The sequence below is a fragment of the Falco rusticolus genome, chromosome 3 (genome assembly GCF_015220075.1).
Source record: "Falco rusticolus isolate bFalRus1 chromosome 3, bFalRus1.pri, whole genome shotgun sequence".
NCBI lineage: Eukaryota > Metazoa > Chordata > Aves > Falconiformes > Falconidae > Falco > Falco rusticolus.
This window is the reverse complement of record NC_051189.1, coordinates 10,383,743-10,401,484: the sequence shown is the minus strand read 5'-3', so window position 1 is coordinate 10,401,484 and position 17,742 is coordinate 10,383,743. Positions and strand designations below refer to the sequence as shown.

Genomic DNA, 17,742 nt, shown 5'->3' with positions numbered 1-17,742 from the left:
GCTTTGAGAACAACTTGCCTTTGAACAGGGACAAGAATGGCCACTGCAGCCCTTCCCCTCACCACACTGCGTGCCCTGTGCTGGCCTTCCTTCAGAGGCAACGAAATCCCTCATTCTCATTCACCAAAGGCTCCATTTTCAAATGTGGACGCCTTCCACTTTTAGCACTACTGTTTATCTTTCCATATTCTGCCACATACCAGCCTAGCACACAAGCTAATCTGAGCATTCAAAGATGGGTGTTAAACCTTGTATGCCAATGTCCAGGAGCTGGACCCCCCGTACCAAGTTATTCCTGATGGACTAAAATGGAGGAGGAAGTAGCAATGAAAACTTTTGCACCACAGGATCACTGCCATCCTAACTCTTCTCCTCCCCTGGACAACAAAAGTAGTGATAGCCCAGAAGGAAACTTTTAGATAAAAGCAGTATTGATCAAGAAACGTGAAAAAATATCAGACAGGAGCCTGCTTTAAGTAATCCACAAAGAGCTTGTACATCCCCTGCTTCTCCCAGGCCAAAAAGGGAAAGCATGCCTGTTTTTCTTTCACAGAAATTCAGACAAGAAGTATCACAAACAGGCATCAGCAGACTTGACATTGATACAAAAAGATAGTTGCACACAGAGACTAACAATTTTTGTCATTCACCTTCTCCCTAACAGCACAGATTAAGCCAAGAGCTTCACCTCATTGAGTACAGAGCCAGGCATCACTCACACTGTGAACACGGTCTGTATGCTAAACCAGTATTCCTCCATCCCCAAGAAACAGCAAGAAAATACAGAAAATTCTCTGCTGACCCTTTACAGTTGCAGTTGTTGGCAGCAGCAAAGAAAGTCACTGACATGTTTAACTTGGCATTCGTAGCAAGTATCTTTACAGTACTAATTAGGAAGTAGTGAAGAGTTTGGGAACATGGGTATGATTATGCGAGACAAAAATGTTACTAAGTAAAGGAAGATTAAACTGAACTCAAACATCTGAAGGTATTTACTTAAATGCTCACTGCTGGAGAAACAGCTCCTTGAATACAGACAAACACACAAGTTAACAGTGGAAGATTTGCAAAAATAATTCTCTTCCTGACAAAGCAACTGTTTAAATTTCCTTTTAATTGTTTCTTACATATTTTTGAAATTATATACACTTTACAATTTAGTATACTACGATTCATATAATTTTGCGTGTGTGTGTGAAGAAGCAAGCCCCAAAACTTATGTCCTAATTAAGCACATTCCTCATTAAGGGTACAAAGGTGCTTCCCAGTCTCACTGCCCCTGAAAAAAACTAACAAAAAGCTGCCAGACTCAAGAACCACACTAATATGTTTGTAGTATTACAAGTATTACTCAAAAAATGCCAGCATACACATCGGCATATCTTTTTCCTCTACTCAGGATGTGGACAAGGAGGTGCACAGAGCTGGAGTAAAAAGGGACCTGGTAAGCTAAAAGCCAGGACGTGGCAATTATACAGTGGTTTATATTCAGGGCTGGCAAGAAGTCTTTCAGTGGGATGATCAGCCCCTAAACTCAGAGGGGAGAGGGGCACACACCTTCCCCATTTATCCTTAATGCAGAAGGGACAGTTACAGCCAAGGTGCCAAGGATACAAGAGACAGTATGTGCACTACACTGATGAAGCAATTCCTAGCCAAGGGAGGGGATTTTTTGGAGGGAAGGGAAAAGGCTAAAGTACAACCTGGGAAGTTTTGATTGCTCCTGGCACGAACTCCAGTGCCTTCTACTGTCCTGTACAAGAACTAACCTGGTCCTGAAACAGAACGAGCAGGAACCTAACTTCTTCACCTGCAAGTGTACCTTCAACAAAAGTAACCTTAATGCACCTTTCAGTCCTTTTATTATTTTTTTTTAACATCAAACATTAAAATATTGAACTGTTCAACACAGTTAAGAGATTTTGGCTTGAAAAAACGGTTCATATTGCAACGACAACACATCCTCCTATAAGACATGCTCATATATCTATGAAGTTTCATAAAATTAACCAAGCTATTTAATCAGCTTTTCATGGGGTTTCTGTTTCTGGAGCCCTGTCCTGCTAAAACACTACTACTGGCACAGCAGGAGTGGGGTACCAATGAGGAGAAAAGATGCTTCTTACATCAGGTCCTGCTTACATGCAGAGGACAGAGAAGCTTTCATACACATTTCAAAACACTCCTTTTTCCCAACCACCTTCTGCATCATTTTTAAGATGAGGTGGACTCAAAAAGAGTAGACAGTAAAATCAGCAGAACCGAAGGGACAATGAGTATTCAGCAGCAACTGAAAATCTGTCATCATTAACAGCACACAAACCTGTTTGTCTAGAAACGTATACTGCAGTAAGCACCAAGTATCAGAATACCCTGAACTTGCCTTGACAAGCTAAGGAATAAGCTAAAACATGTCTCCTCAGAACAAAGCTATTCTTTCCCTCTTCAAAAAAATCTCTCCCTTTTACACACATGCTTTTTAAAAGGGGGAAGTATCCTCCATCTGAGTACACATAATGGCTCAGAAAACTATTTTTTTTTTAATTTTGACTCACACTGAGTATTACATTCCAATCTAATAACACCGATGGAAAACTAAACTCTTATCAAGTAGCTGTTTTTCCCTACACGTGCAGGATTGTTCATATATGCTATTCATCTTTCGTTTACTCATTTTTCTGAAAGGCAAAGTAGTTCATTTGTTTTCAGAAAAATAAATACATAAAGACTTTTGTAAAGAGAACTATCATCAATTTAGGATTCCCTGTAACAGCCACTTTAAAGGTAATGAGCAAAGGAATATAATTTCCTTGTATGCTTTTTTGCTTTTTATCATAAATTTCTGAACACAGAGGAAGTTTATTCATACATTAAGATATGTTCATGTTTAAAAATAAAAAGCCAAACTTAATAGATGAAGCATGGAATGAAGCATGTATATGGCCAAATTAAGGGCCTATACAGGTGATGCAAAGACAAACTATTGATGTTCTGCAGTTATTAATTAAAAAAACCAAACAGAAACCCCAACCCCCCAAAAAAATACCAACCACTGAACCACTCAAATATTAGATTTCATAATCTGTAACAGCCACTAATACTCCTTTATATCTTTCTCACATTTAGGGTAGTTCTAGATCCAGGAAAGATTCCTATCTAGTCAGTTCAAGGCTAATTAAAATATTTAAAGAGCAAGTAATCTAATCCCAAAAACCTTCATTAAAAAGCTGAGAAAAAAGAATTTTGTGTGGATTAATTCCTAGTTTTTGAAACAGATGAACAGCTGCCTGTTCTCATACAGCCCGGACTCCAACTATCTGTATATAACGGCACACATCCTCAGCTTGATGATCATAATACTTTTTTTGTAATAACCTTTCCACTACAATAGAAAAGAGGAAGCTGATCAGCATTGGATCTTGGCCTGCCAAGATCTCAAACAGCAGGCACAGACTAAACACCACCACATCCTCTCTGGTGACACACAGAGCACATATTGCTGGGGCAAAGGGAAAGAGTCTAAAGGAAAAGAGAAAAATGAGAGCCCTTTACGCAAGACTGCCACTGGACGTGTAAAAGTAGCAAAGTTTTCAAGGTTTCCATGGGACTGCCTGGTCAGCCCTGAGCTCCCTGTTGGTGAGAAGTCACTAGATGAGGCATGCTTCATGTGTGGATACACAAAGAACTGGAGAACATTAGGAGAGATACCACAGAACAGCAAAACACACACAGAATTTATACATTCAAAATCATTCCCTCTGGTTATTTTTCTTCATTTTAGAAGAAACTTACATAGATTTTATCTTGCTGATATCGTTGGAATAAGTTGTGCATAATGGAGCCTTCATGGAGATCTACGAGTGCTGCCATGTCTTCCACACTCTCCACGCTTGTTTGATGCATAGGCGTTACTTTTTGGTGTGTGATCGTGCTCTGTTTATAAGTGAATACCTGAAAGAGGGGAAACAAAGAAAATATAATAATCAAAGCACACATTCAAAAACTCCTAGCTGAGAATGGCGCTTTCACACCCATTCATATTCCCTATCCAGTTTAACAATGTGCAGACTTACTTGTGAAATACAATAGCCTGCCAGTCATACCTTCTTCTAAAGCTTCTCTGAAAGTAACCGAAGCCCCAAATACGTATGCCAGGGGTCATATGAAATTATCCCATACTGACAATGCATGGAGGACTATAAGGTCTTTTCCTTTTTAAGGGCAAATGTAATTGCATTTCACACTGGACTACTATTAGATGTCATCAGGAGAAAAATAAACCAAGCAATAATCATTCCCAAAAAGTCCAAAACCAGCCAACTGGAAAAAAAAAAAAAACCCGACTAAACCCACACCCTTAGAGTAAACCCCAGTTATACTCAAATTACTCTGGAAGAAAATGTTTTACAGTGCAAAACAGCAAATGAAAGTTATTGCTCTAACAGGCTGCAAATGTTTTGTATGTTTGATCTGAAATCCACTTAAACTTTGCATTCAGTTCTCAGGCCAGGACTGCTGTTGGGTTAGGTCATTACTCCTCATGTAAAGTAGCACGCTAAGTTCAGTGTGCTACAGATATTTGGAAATGAATAGGTGAACTGATTTCTAATTAATGAACTTTCGGGACAAATTTCTGAAGCCTGTTCCAAACAGACAGTAAAAGCTCTAAAGAAGAGATAATTTAAATAGTCACAAAACACTTCTACATATCTTCTGTAAAACTGTCACAAGTAAGCTCAAAAGATGTACACATCCCCCATCTAGTTAAAACTTTTCTGAATACTAATGACATCACTAAAGACTATAAAACAATAGCTTTGGAATTCAGATTCCCATTTCCTTTTAATTTACATCTTGGCAGCTCATCCTTATAGACATATACCGGCATCTCACAGCCAATGCTACGCGGACATCATTAGTTCCTGCTAACAGCACTGTTTCAGCGTAAGAAAGTCAAACATGGGGTGAATGCAAATACTTTAATGATGTGGATCATTTAAGAAAAAAAAAACACAACACCACCAAAACACCCAAACCTTTTAAGATCCTTTGCAATAATATTTACGAAGCAGATGGAGTAAGTGCAGTAATGGGCAGCCCGAGTGCATCACAGGGCTGCCGTTGCAGGCTGGGGATCGCGCAACACTGCCCGATGGACGGGCAGCGTGTGGGGCTGTGCCTCCACAAAAGGAGAAAAAACCCTTGGAGGTTTTCTGCATAAAAACATATGTACGCTCCTGGTAATGAAAGACTGAACCAGTGCCATTGTAGGAGGCCACTCAGGAAAACAGTGATGTTGTCTGTCTTGCTGAGACAAGTGAGAAAAAGAAGCTGAAGAAGCAAGAGGCTGCAGACAGACCGGACTTAACACCGAAGCTCTGTACTCAGATATCCCACCAGCTGACAGAGAATTGCCTGATGATATCTGTTGATTAAAATCTTATCCCAGGCATAACAACTGCCGGCACAGGCCACTACACCATTACAGCTGTCACTGGCAGTAGCACAAAGCATACTGGGGGAAGGCTGGGCGAGAAAGGAGGTCCAGGAAACAAATTTCTAACAGGTGCTGGAAAGCAGCACAGATGTCAACAGGATACGTGAGTAAACCATCAGAAAGCTCCTACAGATCCAGAGCATCCAAAGCACAATCCCTGCAGGAAAAAGACAGACACTGAGAGACCTGAGCCTTATTTTGTGGCAACCAACCATCAAGATGACAGGACAAGGGCAGAGAGATGCTGACTAGGATGGAGAAAGCAGCCACTTGCCCATGATCCAGAGGTATGCGGTCCAGATATCTAAGAGACAGAACAAATGTGACCAGCATCTACTGATAGCAAAACTGTTGGGACTGAAAACAGTGTTAGTAGTCCTAAGACTAACCACACAAAGTGCAAGTGGAATTAGAGGTAATTACATATGAAGAGCAATAAACCGCAGTTCCTAGTCAGAAGAACCATGCTGAAAAACCCAAAGGTCATACTGCAAAATAAAAATATAAACTGGAAGATCTGGAAACAAAAGGGATTTAAGGAGAGCAAAGCCTAGAAAAGTAAGTAACTCAGAGGCCATGTATCAGCTTGGAATTAAAACAGAAAAATAGACTCGGTAAGGGAATGCGGACACCAAAAAGGGATGGCACATATCCTATGAGTACATCTTGCGAACATGGAGAGGAAACAAAGCATCACTGCTAGGAGGACAATCTTCATATTTGTTCTTTGTGATACACAGGTTAGTACGGTAGGCAGAGCACCCCATACATCATTTAAACATGTTTATTAACATAAAGAGTTCACAGAAATGCACCAAGAAAAACAATGTGCTGACTGACTACCACATGGCAGGACTGTCGAAGATGGTCTCTGCAGATTCATCCTTCCCACTCAAACTCACTATTTTCTTTTCTTCAGGCTAGCTGTTCTCACACTTCCAGCTCTCCCATACACTGGCTTCTTGTTTGGGTGAGGAGACGGGTCTGTGAGCTGACTCAGAGACAGGCCTGAGTGTCGACCAGCTAGAAAACACACCAACCAGTCATAACGTCTGCCACCCAAATCAGAAAAGAGGACAACCCCTTCCCCAGCACTGGGGAGTTATTTTTCTTTTAATTTGAATTTTTACTGGAACCATGCATCCCTCAGGTTTCGTAAACCCACTGTAAAATTGGTCAAAAATCATCGAACAAGATCAAAGTCATCAGACAGGACAGCAGGATCACATGTGCAGACCTCATTTCTTTAAAATGGGGAGTTTGCAGTCTTGCTGCTCAAGCCCTGAAAGGCCTGCTTTGTTTTATTTCATCTTGACTCACGCCTTTATTAGGATAAGGATGTGAAAAATCTACCTTGAACTTTATTGCTACTAATTAAGAAGATCACGTTATGAAATATCACAGCAGTTGAATCCTCAGGAAATGGGACCGAGTCACTCTGCGGGGTCAGCAGGGAGAGGAGGAAGATGAACAAGTTAGCTCCTGAACTTCAAGAGGAGCCTGCTGGCAGAGCACAGGAGTGTCCATCCTCAAGGATCTTCCAGCATGTCTGGAAGGTCAAGTAAAACATGCAGGAAACTTGGAATAAGATTTAAGACAGCCTGAATTAGAATTCAGCAAAAACTTCTTTCCTCTCAAGATATAAATGGTCCAAGATAACAAACATGCTGAATACATGGAAAACTATAAATTAAACCCTGAAAAGCACGCAAAATAAGAACTCGCAAAGTTATTATGGAAGTGAAAATTAGAGGTCGAGATAGGAAGGCACAATGCAAAGAACAACAACAAAAAGAACAAGCTCGAGATACACAAGACAAAACAGCAAACTCAGCTAGATAACAGTAAAGAGCATTTCAGCGGGCAAGGAGAACAACCCTTCAGAACCGCTTACTGTCTGTACCATGGCTTACTACTACTGTCATGAACACACCAAAAAGGGACTCAAATGAGGAGGCAACCTGAAAAGCCAGGGGACCAATCCCCAGGTAACACAGGAAAAAGCTGTAGCAGGCACTCTGGCGTTCGAAAATAACATAGGAAGGAACTATGGGATGGCCAAATGTTAACAGCTTGCTGAAACAGAGAACCCACACCCAAGGGCTGGAGAAGCGTTGTTTAGTGTCAGTCTTGAAGAAGAAAGCAAGTATAACTACAAGAAAGTTAATCACATGCTGCTGAGTCAGATTTCTTTCTCTAGTCAAAAAGGAAAGATTGAAGAGATAGGTACGTGAGGACAGGAATATCTGAATGAACATTAAAACTGGGGTGACATGCAGGAACTGAAAACGAACCATACTGGTGCGTTTTTGACAACCTGGCTCAAAGCTTTGGTGATATGACCCTATGTCCTGATTCACATCTGTTCAGAAATCCAACAGGATTATTAGCCCTATTCTGTTCTCTCCAGAGCCGGATAAAATTCATCAGTCTTTCTGTGACGGGAACATACTCAAGAGCAGTGTCAATGTCCACCTGCTCAACAACCACACTACCCACCGCACTTGCCAGATCTGCGTTAGGACACAACATCAAACTCTAGACACTGACAGTGAGATCTACACTCATACTTCCCAAAAATGTTACCCAGATGAGAAAGAAGGACACGTAGAGAAATTGAACTCATCATCTCACAACGAGAACATTAGCCTTGGACATGGAACAACGGAAAAAGAAGTTGGAGGGAAGCCTGCAGCAGCACACCAGCATGTGGGCAGGACTGCACTGCACAGACGGGACAGACTCCCATGTCACCCTCTGAAACACCATCCAGGTCCCCAGCCACTGCTGCAGGGAGCACCTTCTCCTTGCAGAAGATGCCAGTCAGACGCTCTCTCACGCACTGTAGGAAGCTGGGTAACCTAAAGCAGCATGCACTGAGATTAAAGGTGAAACAGCAGACGGGCATTGGCTAAACAGGTTTTGGGCAGTTGACCTTTTGTGAAGGGGTTTGCTCTGAAACAGTGAAGCATCATATATAAATAAATAAATAAGTTTATATCAGACTCTATTTGGAACGCCAACAACCCCTAAATCACATACTAGGTCAAAGGCATATAATGAAAATGATGACTTCAGAAAAAAAATGTATGATTGCCCCTATTCATAAATACCATTCTTATTCATAAATATTACTGCATGAGCAGTGCAATATTGTACTCCAAAATGTACAACTATTTGTTAGGCGAGTCTGTATCTGTGTATTTGATTAAGAAAAGCATTTTTTTGTATGCCATGCAATTTAGAATAACTAGTATTTTACATGAATATACACTTTTAAATAGATCAGGGAGCATGTAAAGAAAACAACCCACCAACAATTCAGGAGTTTGAGTCATACGATTGCAATTAAATTCATTTCACTGATGCTTTTAAAAGATCATGAAAACTACCAGCATGAAGATCTTAATATTCCCCAGTTCTTTATATTGAAAATTAAATTTTTAATCTGCATAATTAATCTGGCATAAGGAAAAAAATGTTTTTCAAGCATTCCATTTAAGAAGGGTATCACAAAACAATGTCTAATTAATTTCTGCACTGACAAATTATCTCTAAGCTCAAGATCTCATGGAAATTATGTATTAACAAAAGATTTCATTAGTAATACAATTTATTAACACCAGGAAAGAACGTCAGAGTGGGCTCTCAATGGCAGGACCACACATGCTTTCTCTCCTACTGTATCATTTTGTGACATGATGCCAAGTGACAAAAACCCTGCTTAAATAAGGTCATTAAACAGTATCAAGAGATTTCACAACAGCCGAGTCAAGTGAATTTAGCAGAATACTGAATTAAGTGCTTAGGTAAAGCACATCAAAAAACCCACATAATCCCCACTTCTTGCGAAAGCTAGATGTTACATTCAGTCTTTCCAGTCTGTGCGGAGCCCATGTACAACTGAGTAGCTCAGGGTGTTTTTCACAAGGAGATGGGTTTTTGGTCTGATGCTGATGATCCACATTGGATGGGAGGAAGGCAGAAGGTACTCCAAAAGTTTCTTGATCAACTTGATTCAGTATTTGAATTACAACAATCTTCATAGTGAGATTTCCATGAGATTTTTATTTAAAGGCAGAAACAGCCTGGTCTGCATCTCAGAAGACCTGACCCAAGCTAGATCGTTACTGAATCTGCTCTCTGAAAACGTGCAAGGGTGTCTACTGAGAAGTTTATATATTGTGAGCATTTTTTAAAACAGCCCTTTTATACAGTGACCTGAATGCGCGCCCCTCCCAAACACAACTCCCAGCCAGGGCAGGCTCAGGTCTTTTTCTTTAATCTGAAGATTGAGATTTGAATCAGAGCAAAGGGCAGCAGCAGGCACTGGCTTCCCACCCCGGCTGCTTCCAGACAGGGATGAGATGCCTGCCCATGGCCTCGAGCTGGACCATCCCTCACGGCCATCGCTGACCACGTGGGCAGCAACCGTTTCAGTCAGTCACATGGCATCAGTTTCACCATCAAAAACACACACCAGACATGGTGGCGTCTGACCGATGCCAAGTACTGCGTGCTGTGGTGCTCAGGAATGCTTACATAGATTAGCATGCCCCTGGCCAGTGTTGTTGCAATAAATCAAGAAGAGTTTTTGGTAGCGCTTAAAGGAAAGGAGCAACCAACCTCCATCCGCTGCCCTTTTCTACGGAAGGGACTTTTTTATCAACCTTAGGTGTACTTCACAAACTGCAGGTCTTGCAGAAGATAATACTGCTTTGTACAGGGAAAACAGAAATATCAAAGTCCTGTCACCCACTCGATTTAAGTAAAGTTGCTCAATTCCATATGACCAGAGAGATAATGTAAAATATGGTAGTTTAAACATAAAAATCGGTAAGGCTGGGAAAGTTAAGGCAAAGAGGTATTGTGCAGAAGTCATCTGAGAGACTAAGAGGTTTACAAACAAACAACAAATAATATTATATATACAACCAAACTTTTTTCAATAATGCCTATGATACTAGCCAACCAACTGCTACAACGTCTGGCCAGCTCACACACACCAGAAAGCAAATTTAATTCAGACCCAACAAGTGAAGCCTATACCCTTGCTGCTGTTGCCCCAGGGACTGCTCTCCTTGAGTTTTTCACAGGGTTAATCCCTACGGCTGCTATGGTGATGCCCACGAAAATCCACGACTCAACAGCAACTCCAGAGGACTTGGCTCGTATGTTCAAGGCATCAGCACCCTCAGTTTTCTACGGCATCTTTTTGCTTACGGTCAGTGACCCCACAGTGGAGAGATGAGCACAGCCCAGCAAAACATACAGGACTGTACAGAGACACATCCACTTCAAAATATCCATATTTTTTTTTTCATTCTCTGCTGTTGGTCTGAACTGAGGATCACCATTTGTGTTTCCCTCGTGTTTAGAAGTTAAAAGAATGCAGTAAATCTTATAAAATGTCTTCATACATGAGTCCAAGCAGAAAAAAGAGGCCTTGGGCTCACATTACAAGCTGTGGAATGCGGCGTTCCAGGGTGAAAAATAAATCACAACAAGCCCAAGGACCCAGAGATTAAAAACAAAAATAAAAATCTAGGATTTTACTCTTTTTTTTTTCCTGAAGAGATCTACTGTCTAAGTAAATACTTTAAAAATGGGACAAGGAGGCTCTGTTATAACTCAAAAGCAATTTAAGACCAAAAGCAGATGAACTACCAGCATTTTAAATTCTATGGTTAATCATGACAAGAGTAAGACCCAAGCAACGCTTCTGTCTAGTAATTTATTATTTCTCTGTTACAGTTGCCCTTAGATATCCATTCCATTGTCCCAAAACAGTATTTCAGGCAACAAGATGTACCAGGGCCCAAGGCTTGCTTTGATGCAGTTTCATTTAATCTTTTTCAAAGCAACCAAAAAAACCCCCAAAACCCCCCAACAAACCAAAAAACCCAACCCCCCAAAAAACACCCAACAAAACCCGCAGTGAATTTTCTTATCTATTAAACTATGGAGGAAAACAAAATTAATTTTATGTAAGGCATTTATTGATGTCAAGAAAAAAAATATTACCAACTAAACTGGTATAATTACTACTGTGACTAACGCGGGCCTTCAAGCTAATAGCCCATACCCACATCAACCGAGAACCAGCTTATTTCCCACCCGTTTTGTAAAATTCCTCCCCATTCAGCCCGGCAATCACCCCACTCCCCAGCCTCCCTTCCCAGTTAGATAGTAATCGGCCTCTAACGCGAAATATCTAAATGTCCACTCTGTACGTTAACTGTACCTACCAAATCAGTCGGGTAACACACAGCCCATACATTGTGTATAACGCTCTATTTCGTCCTTACCCTCTGCTCGCTTTGGTTCCTGCCATTTTCAGTCTTCGTCCCTCCTATCAATCAACCCCCTTCCAAACCCTTCCCCTCAGCCCCCCTTTCCTAATGCTTCCCAGACTTGCCAGCACTTGGGACATCTGGGCTGGGAGCTGCTCCCAGGTTCAAGCGTTGGGAGCCTGTCGCGGTGCCTCTCCCCACCCTCTCCCCAGCCTCCAGCAGGGACAGCACCAGCCATAGCTTGCAGCACCTCCTCCTAACGCCTTTCCTACCACACCTTTCAGGCTGTCACACCAACAACTAATAATATCCCTCTTTGCCCCGAGCTCCAGGGTGCGGGGAAGCACGCTGCCGGGATGGCAATCCTGGCCAGGCCGCAGCAGGGCTCAGCAAACCCACGACTTCACAGCGCTTTGTTGTTCCCCTACGCGCTGACCACTGTCAGTAAGCTTGTCTGACAAAGACTTCCCACTTAACGCCCATTCCACAAAGAGGTATTTCAAGGAAGTTTATTCCACACACTGGCCTGTTTCTGTTTGTAGACAAGCTCTATCATCAAGTAGGAACAAGCTTCCAATTACAGGTTCAGCACTTATGACCCTTCAATTGTGCTTGCCTGCACAGACAATAAAGAAATTTAATTCAAATTAAGCACATCAATGTTACCCAGATTATACTACAGTAAGCCTCTAGGCAGTCCATGCTAATTCTTACAAGAAAAAAAAAAAAAGTGCATCTTTAATTTAACTTTCTTTGCAAGCGACACTACATACATATAGCACCTGAAGACACCACAAAGCTCGATTTTTAAGAAGCTCACCTACAAATACCATGACTGCACCTCATTCCCACTGTCAGTTGACTGGTTCCCTGTCCACCCTACCCATGCCCAAGGGAGGACCTGATGTTACAGCAAACACGCAAGTGCTGTCAGACAGCCAAGGAGAGCTACTACTGAAAACAGGAAAGTAAACGTTACATGAGATGTCCTGAACACCTCAGCACCATAAAATAACATAAAGAAAGGGGTACTGGCAGGCGTTACTCATGAATCCAGTGCTGAAGGCCAAAAACACTCACTGCACTGAACATTTTTAAAGCTGTTTGTGAAATAAAGACGTAACAACTTGCATGTATGTAGAGGAAGTTCATATACATGCAATCTCAGCTTTCAGATCTCCTGACAACATTTAACTACAAAACTCTCATAAATTAAGTATGCTCCCCACCCCACCCCTTTTTTTTTTTTTTTTTTTTTTTTTAAGTTTCACCAAATCTTGGCTTGGTTTCTCCTAGTGTAGTACTACACACCTCACAGCAGCAATATTCAGTTTTACTTAAATAACTTTTCAATCAAACTTTTTCTTCACAATGGCATTGTGTCTGCTTCAGCAGGACCTTCCTGCCTTAATATAATAACCACCTTTTAGACCTTTCCATATTGACAAGTTTACAGAGAAGCAGAATAGGCAAAAGGTTAACATGAGAGTGAACTGGTAGAGCTCTGAAATTATCTTTGAGGGACTAATTTCCAAGATCGTTTGAGGTAACTGGTGAAATTTAGATAGGCATCTACTATAACCTTCGCTTGTTTAAAAAAAAAAAAAAAAGTTTCAGGGTTTTTTCTCTTTATGTTACAAGATACACTGAAACAGCTATCAAGCACTGGAACAAGCTGCCCAGGGAAGTGGTTGAGTCACCATCCCAGGAGTTATTTACAGATACGGTACTTAGGGACATGATTTAGTGGTGGACTTAGTGTCAACGGTTAGACTCTATGATCTTAAAGGTTTTTTCCAACCTAAATGATTCTAAAAATAGAAAACCTGAATATGAGAGATTGGGTCAAAGCTCTGTATGAGTTTGCAGAGATCGCAGAGTCACAGCATACCTCAAGTTGGAAGGGACCCATAAGGATAATCGAGTTGCTGCTCACAGGACTACCTAAAACTAAACCATATGACTCACAGCGTCTCTCAGACACTCCTTGAACAGGCTTGGTACCATGACCACCTTCCCTGGGGAGCCTCTTTCAGTGACTGACCACCCTCTCAGTGAAGAACCTTTTCCCTAATGTCCAATCTGAATTTCCCCTGACGCAGCTTCAAGCCACTCCCGATCCTGAAAATGTAAGCCTGAATTGAAGCACGAGCTATTCGCTTGAATAGACAACAAAAGCCAGAGTCACTTTATACTCTTTTTTTTAACTAACTTCTTTTTTTCCTTACAATATCACAGAACAGTATTTCTACAGTATCACTAATTGCCTTGTAAAGACAATCCAACCCCCCTGCCCCTTGATGGGCAACCTGCACGCCACGCTCCTACCCATACCCCCCCCAGCACTACTTAAGTGTTGCTCGAACCCTGAAAATAGGAACAGGGTAACACGTGATCCCAGCACTGTGCAAACACCTCAGCTTGAACATCAGTCCCTCACTTGCTCTTTTCTAGTTTTTTAAAGGATCAGAGGAGCTCTTCATTAAGCCAGTGTTGTTTTTGCAGGTTGCCTGTGGTGTGAGGTTTTGACACAGTTACATTGCTAACAAGACAGCCAAGAACATAATTTATTTACAGCTCAAAACGTCTTCATTGAAGCAGCCCTTTAATGATGTAACTGTCTATTCAACTCCTGTTTCCCCAAAAATTGTAGGTATATAATGGTAACTTACACCAGGGGGTGGGAGGTAGAAAAAGGAGGAAGTGAAGCCCTGAGTACAGTAAACTCCTCAGGACAACTATCTACGAGAACAAGTAAGTACATGATGACACGTAACACACAATGGAGAATGCTCAAAGCAGAACTGTGGGCAGGTGAACATGAAACACTGGGCATTTTCCCCAAGTCTAAGCATACAGTACAGTTTCTATGGTAGCCTTGTTAACAAGGCTATGCTATTTCAAAGTTAACTTTTATCATGTGTGCTGATCTCAGAACAATTCATCAGCCTCTCAGCAAAGGACTACCTGAGGAGAAACAGTAGGGCCACTCCCTCTGTCGCTCCAGCTATTAATTCAGTTAAAGAGCAATTGGGATTTTTTTCAGCTCTGACTGAAGGTAACTGGAAGATGCCCTTAGATGACAGTGGAAGGGGTGACCCCTCCTTACCTATGTGCCTGGTTCTGACATGCAGAGGTAATTATAGTGTAGGCAGCAGCATACCAGCACTCCGCAGGTCTCCAAAGCTGCCTTTCAACCTACCCAAGTTAGCGCCAGGTCCCACAACAGCATAGTTTCCCCTGCCCAAGAACACACCTCAAATATCAACAATTTTTTTATTTTTATTTTTTTTTTGCTAATGTGGAAGCAATGTCAGATAAAAAAATAGGTGCAGGTGATTTATCCACACTCAGAATTAGCCAGTGCCATTTCTGTGGCATGGGGAACCTGTATCAGCATTGGCAGGAGCAGCCCAGTCTAGGGACAGCAGATGCTTTAGCCTTATTTCACAGTCTAGGCTGGAGTTAAGTCCCAGCTGGGTCCACACAGCACAGGTATAGTTTCCTCGCACCAAAATGTGTGAAGCAGGACCCCAGTACATGCGGTCCAGAGACACAGGATAGCCCATGTGTGGAACTAGCCTGGGTCTAGAAAGGGATCGGTCGTTCACTCAGCCTCACTGCCCTTGTCCCTGGTCCCAGCAGTAAAGCTCACTACGGCCTGTGGCAGCACCAAAAAGGAGCAAGGAGGCTGTGACAGAAGGTGGCTTCATGCAGCATGCTGGAAGGATTTACTGGCTTTGACACAGCACAGCAGACATGAAAAGCTGCTCAGCTTCAGCTCTGCACCCCAGTGAACCAGCCTTGCTGGAGACTGCGACACTGAACCTCAACACCCCAGCCCACAGTGCTGCTGTCTCCATGGTTAGGTAGGGCTAACACTGCTCGTCCCGGCACAACCTGCACAAATTTGGGGTGCCTCACACTCCTGCTTCTCCCAGAAGATGGGGAGCTGACTGTAAACCAGATTTTCAGCTTCAGTCTAGAAATAAAAAGAACCAGACATCCTAGCTTCCACATGCTGGAGACAAACCTGCCAGTGTATGATTACTGCAGGGATGGCTGCCCAAGTCTGCAAATCCTCTAAAATAATAATTATGCAATAATCCTTCCCGAGGGGCACTGCTCTCGCATGCCCTGCTAGCAGGGCCGTGAGAAAGGACTCTGTGTCTGCAGAGGGAAGACACAAGGGACCCTGCTTCCTGGCCAGCGGGCAACCATGGGCTGCTGCGCCAGCCCTGCAGGCAGCATCCACCCTCCCCAGGAGGGCAGGGGTCCCTCCGCTGTTACCGCTGCTCAGGTGACTTGGCAGAAACAATAGATGACAGGTGAAATATGAGGGTAGGGAGCAAGAAGCTGGAGTAATTCTGAATTTCTATACAGCAAGCAAAAAGTTGGGGTTTTTTAATAACAATTCTGACAGGTTAACTATTTGAGGAGGTTTCATCAAAAATCAGCATAAACGTTATTATATTCAAAAAGCACAAAGCCATCTTACTTTAAAGTCTTACAGAGTACATTTCGCCCTTAGAGCCTTGCTCTTCTCCAGGAGTAGTGTGGTTAGACAACAGCAGCAGGTTCCAGCAGACAACCATAGGCAGCTCCTGGAAAAGTGCCACCCGTCAGTTAGTATTGCTGCACACCTCAGCCTGTTGCAGCAGGGCCTTTGCTTTCTTCCACCCCAAGGTCCTCCTAAAAAGCTCCCGAGGCACTTTGCTAGCTGTGGCACAGCTGTGGCAAAGGTTAAAGCTTCAATGCAGCCAGGGCTCTCACACTTACACAACATTCTCACAACAAGGCGCCCACCAACACGACTGGTCACGCCGAACTGCCGTTGCCCAAGGACAGCTCTGGTTTAAGTTCAGCAAAAACAGTCGAATATTCCACAATGGTTCAATCATCATGAAACCATGGTGAAGAAAAAGGGAAGTAGCGGAGTAAAAAGAAAAGGACAGACACATCCATAAATAAATAAACCCCCCTACCTTATCTTGTTGTGAAAAGGTGTAGAAAGGAAGAGAGCAGACTTGAAATGTGTAAAGTTACAAAAAAATGAGATTTTTGTGTATTTGTTTGGACTGCAAGCCCCCAAGCAACTTTCATTTGCAAGAAGATACTGCTGTAGGCATGAATGCATACTTCTGCTGAAATCCAAAAATCTTTTTAGACTCGGAAAAAGAGAAACTGCTTAGTTAGAAGCAACGCATCACAGTCATCTTCTAATTTGCACCGAACAGGAGCATTAGTCAGACTGATTACATAGTCAGGCACTAATTATTTAGGTTCTCTCAAATGCATGCTAGTAAATTTGATGATTAGTCAGATAAAGTATACATTGTTAGGTACACCAGAGTGAGCTCTTTATTTGACTGAAAGCTTTTTAGGAAATAAAGCTACCTCTTTGCTATAAAATTTTACTGTGTCTGGCACAAAGACGGAAAGACCTCTTGGAGATACTGAAGTACAAATATGAAAACACTCCTATTTTAATATGTCTGGTTTGGGGAAAAACACTATTATATTCTTTTGCTTGTTTCCATTACAAGGAGCATGGATAAATATACCAGTCACAGGAGCCACAAGAATTCACCAAGCAGCTTAAAACAAGTTTTTATTCTGTCTTAGACTGACTATGAGTTCCCCTTTTTACATCCTTAGAGATAATCCTCCATGTATTACCACTCATTTTTTGTTACTGTGCAGGTAAGAATCTCTTTTCATTGCACTCGTGAAAAGCCTGTGGATGTTAAATACCTTAAAGCTCTAAAAAAAGAACCGGTAGAAGGTTTGAATATGCCCAGCCTTAGCTATACGCCTGTAGTGGGCTTTTTTTAAGAAAGAGGTAAGTACGTGGCACTGCTAGAACTTGCTGAGGAGACTGGAGCACCCATCAGTCATTGCAGGACATGAATCCACAGGTATGGGCAGATGGAGTGGTCAAGAGATGCAATA

General features: G+C 42.1%; 1 protein-coding gene across 1 annotated transcript in view; it reads right to left on the bottom strand.

The window, feature by feature from the left end:
- Positions 1 to 17,742, bottom strand: part of MYO10 (myosin X) — a 168,725-nt gene that overhangs the window by 93,248 nt on the left and 57,735 nt on the right. The window contains exon 3 of the mRNA XM_037379036.1: positions 3,793 to 3,951. Coding sequence (XP_037234933.1) covers positions 3,793 to 3,951 — 159 coding nt within the window. The remainder of the gene's footprint in view (positions 1 to 3,792; positions 3,952 to 17,742) is intronic.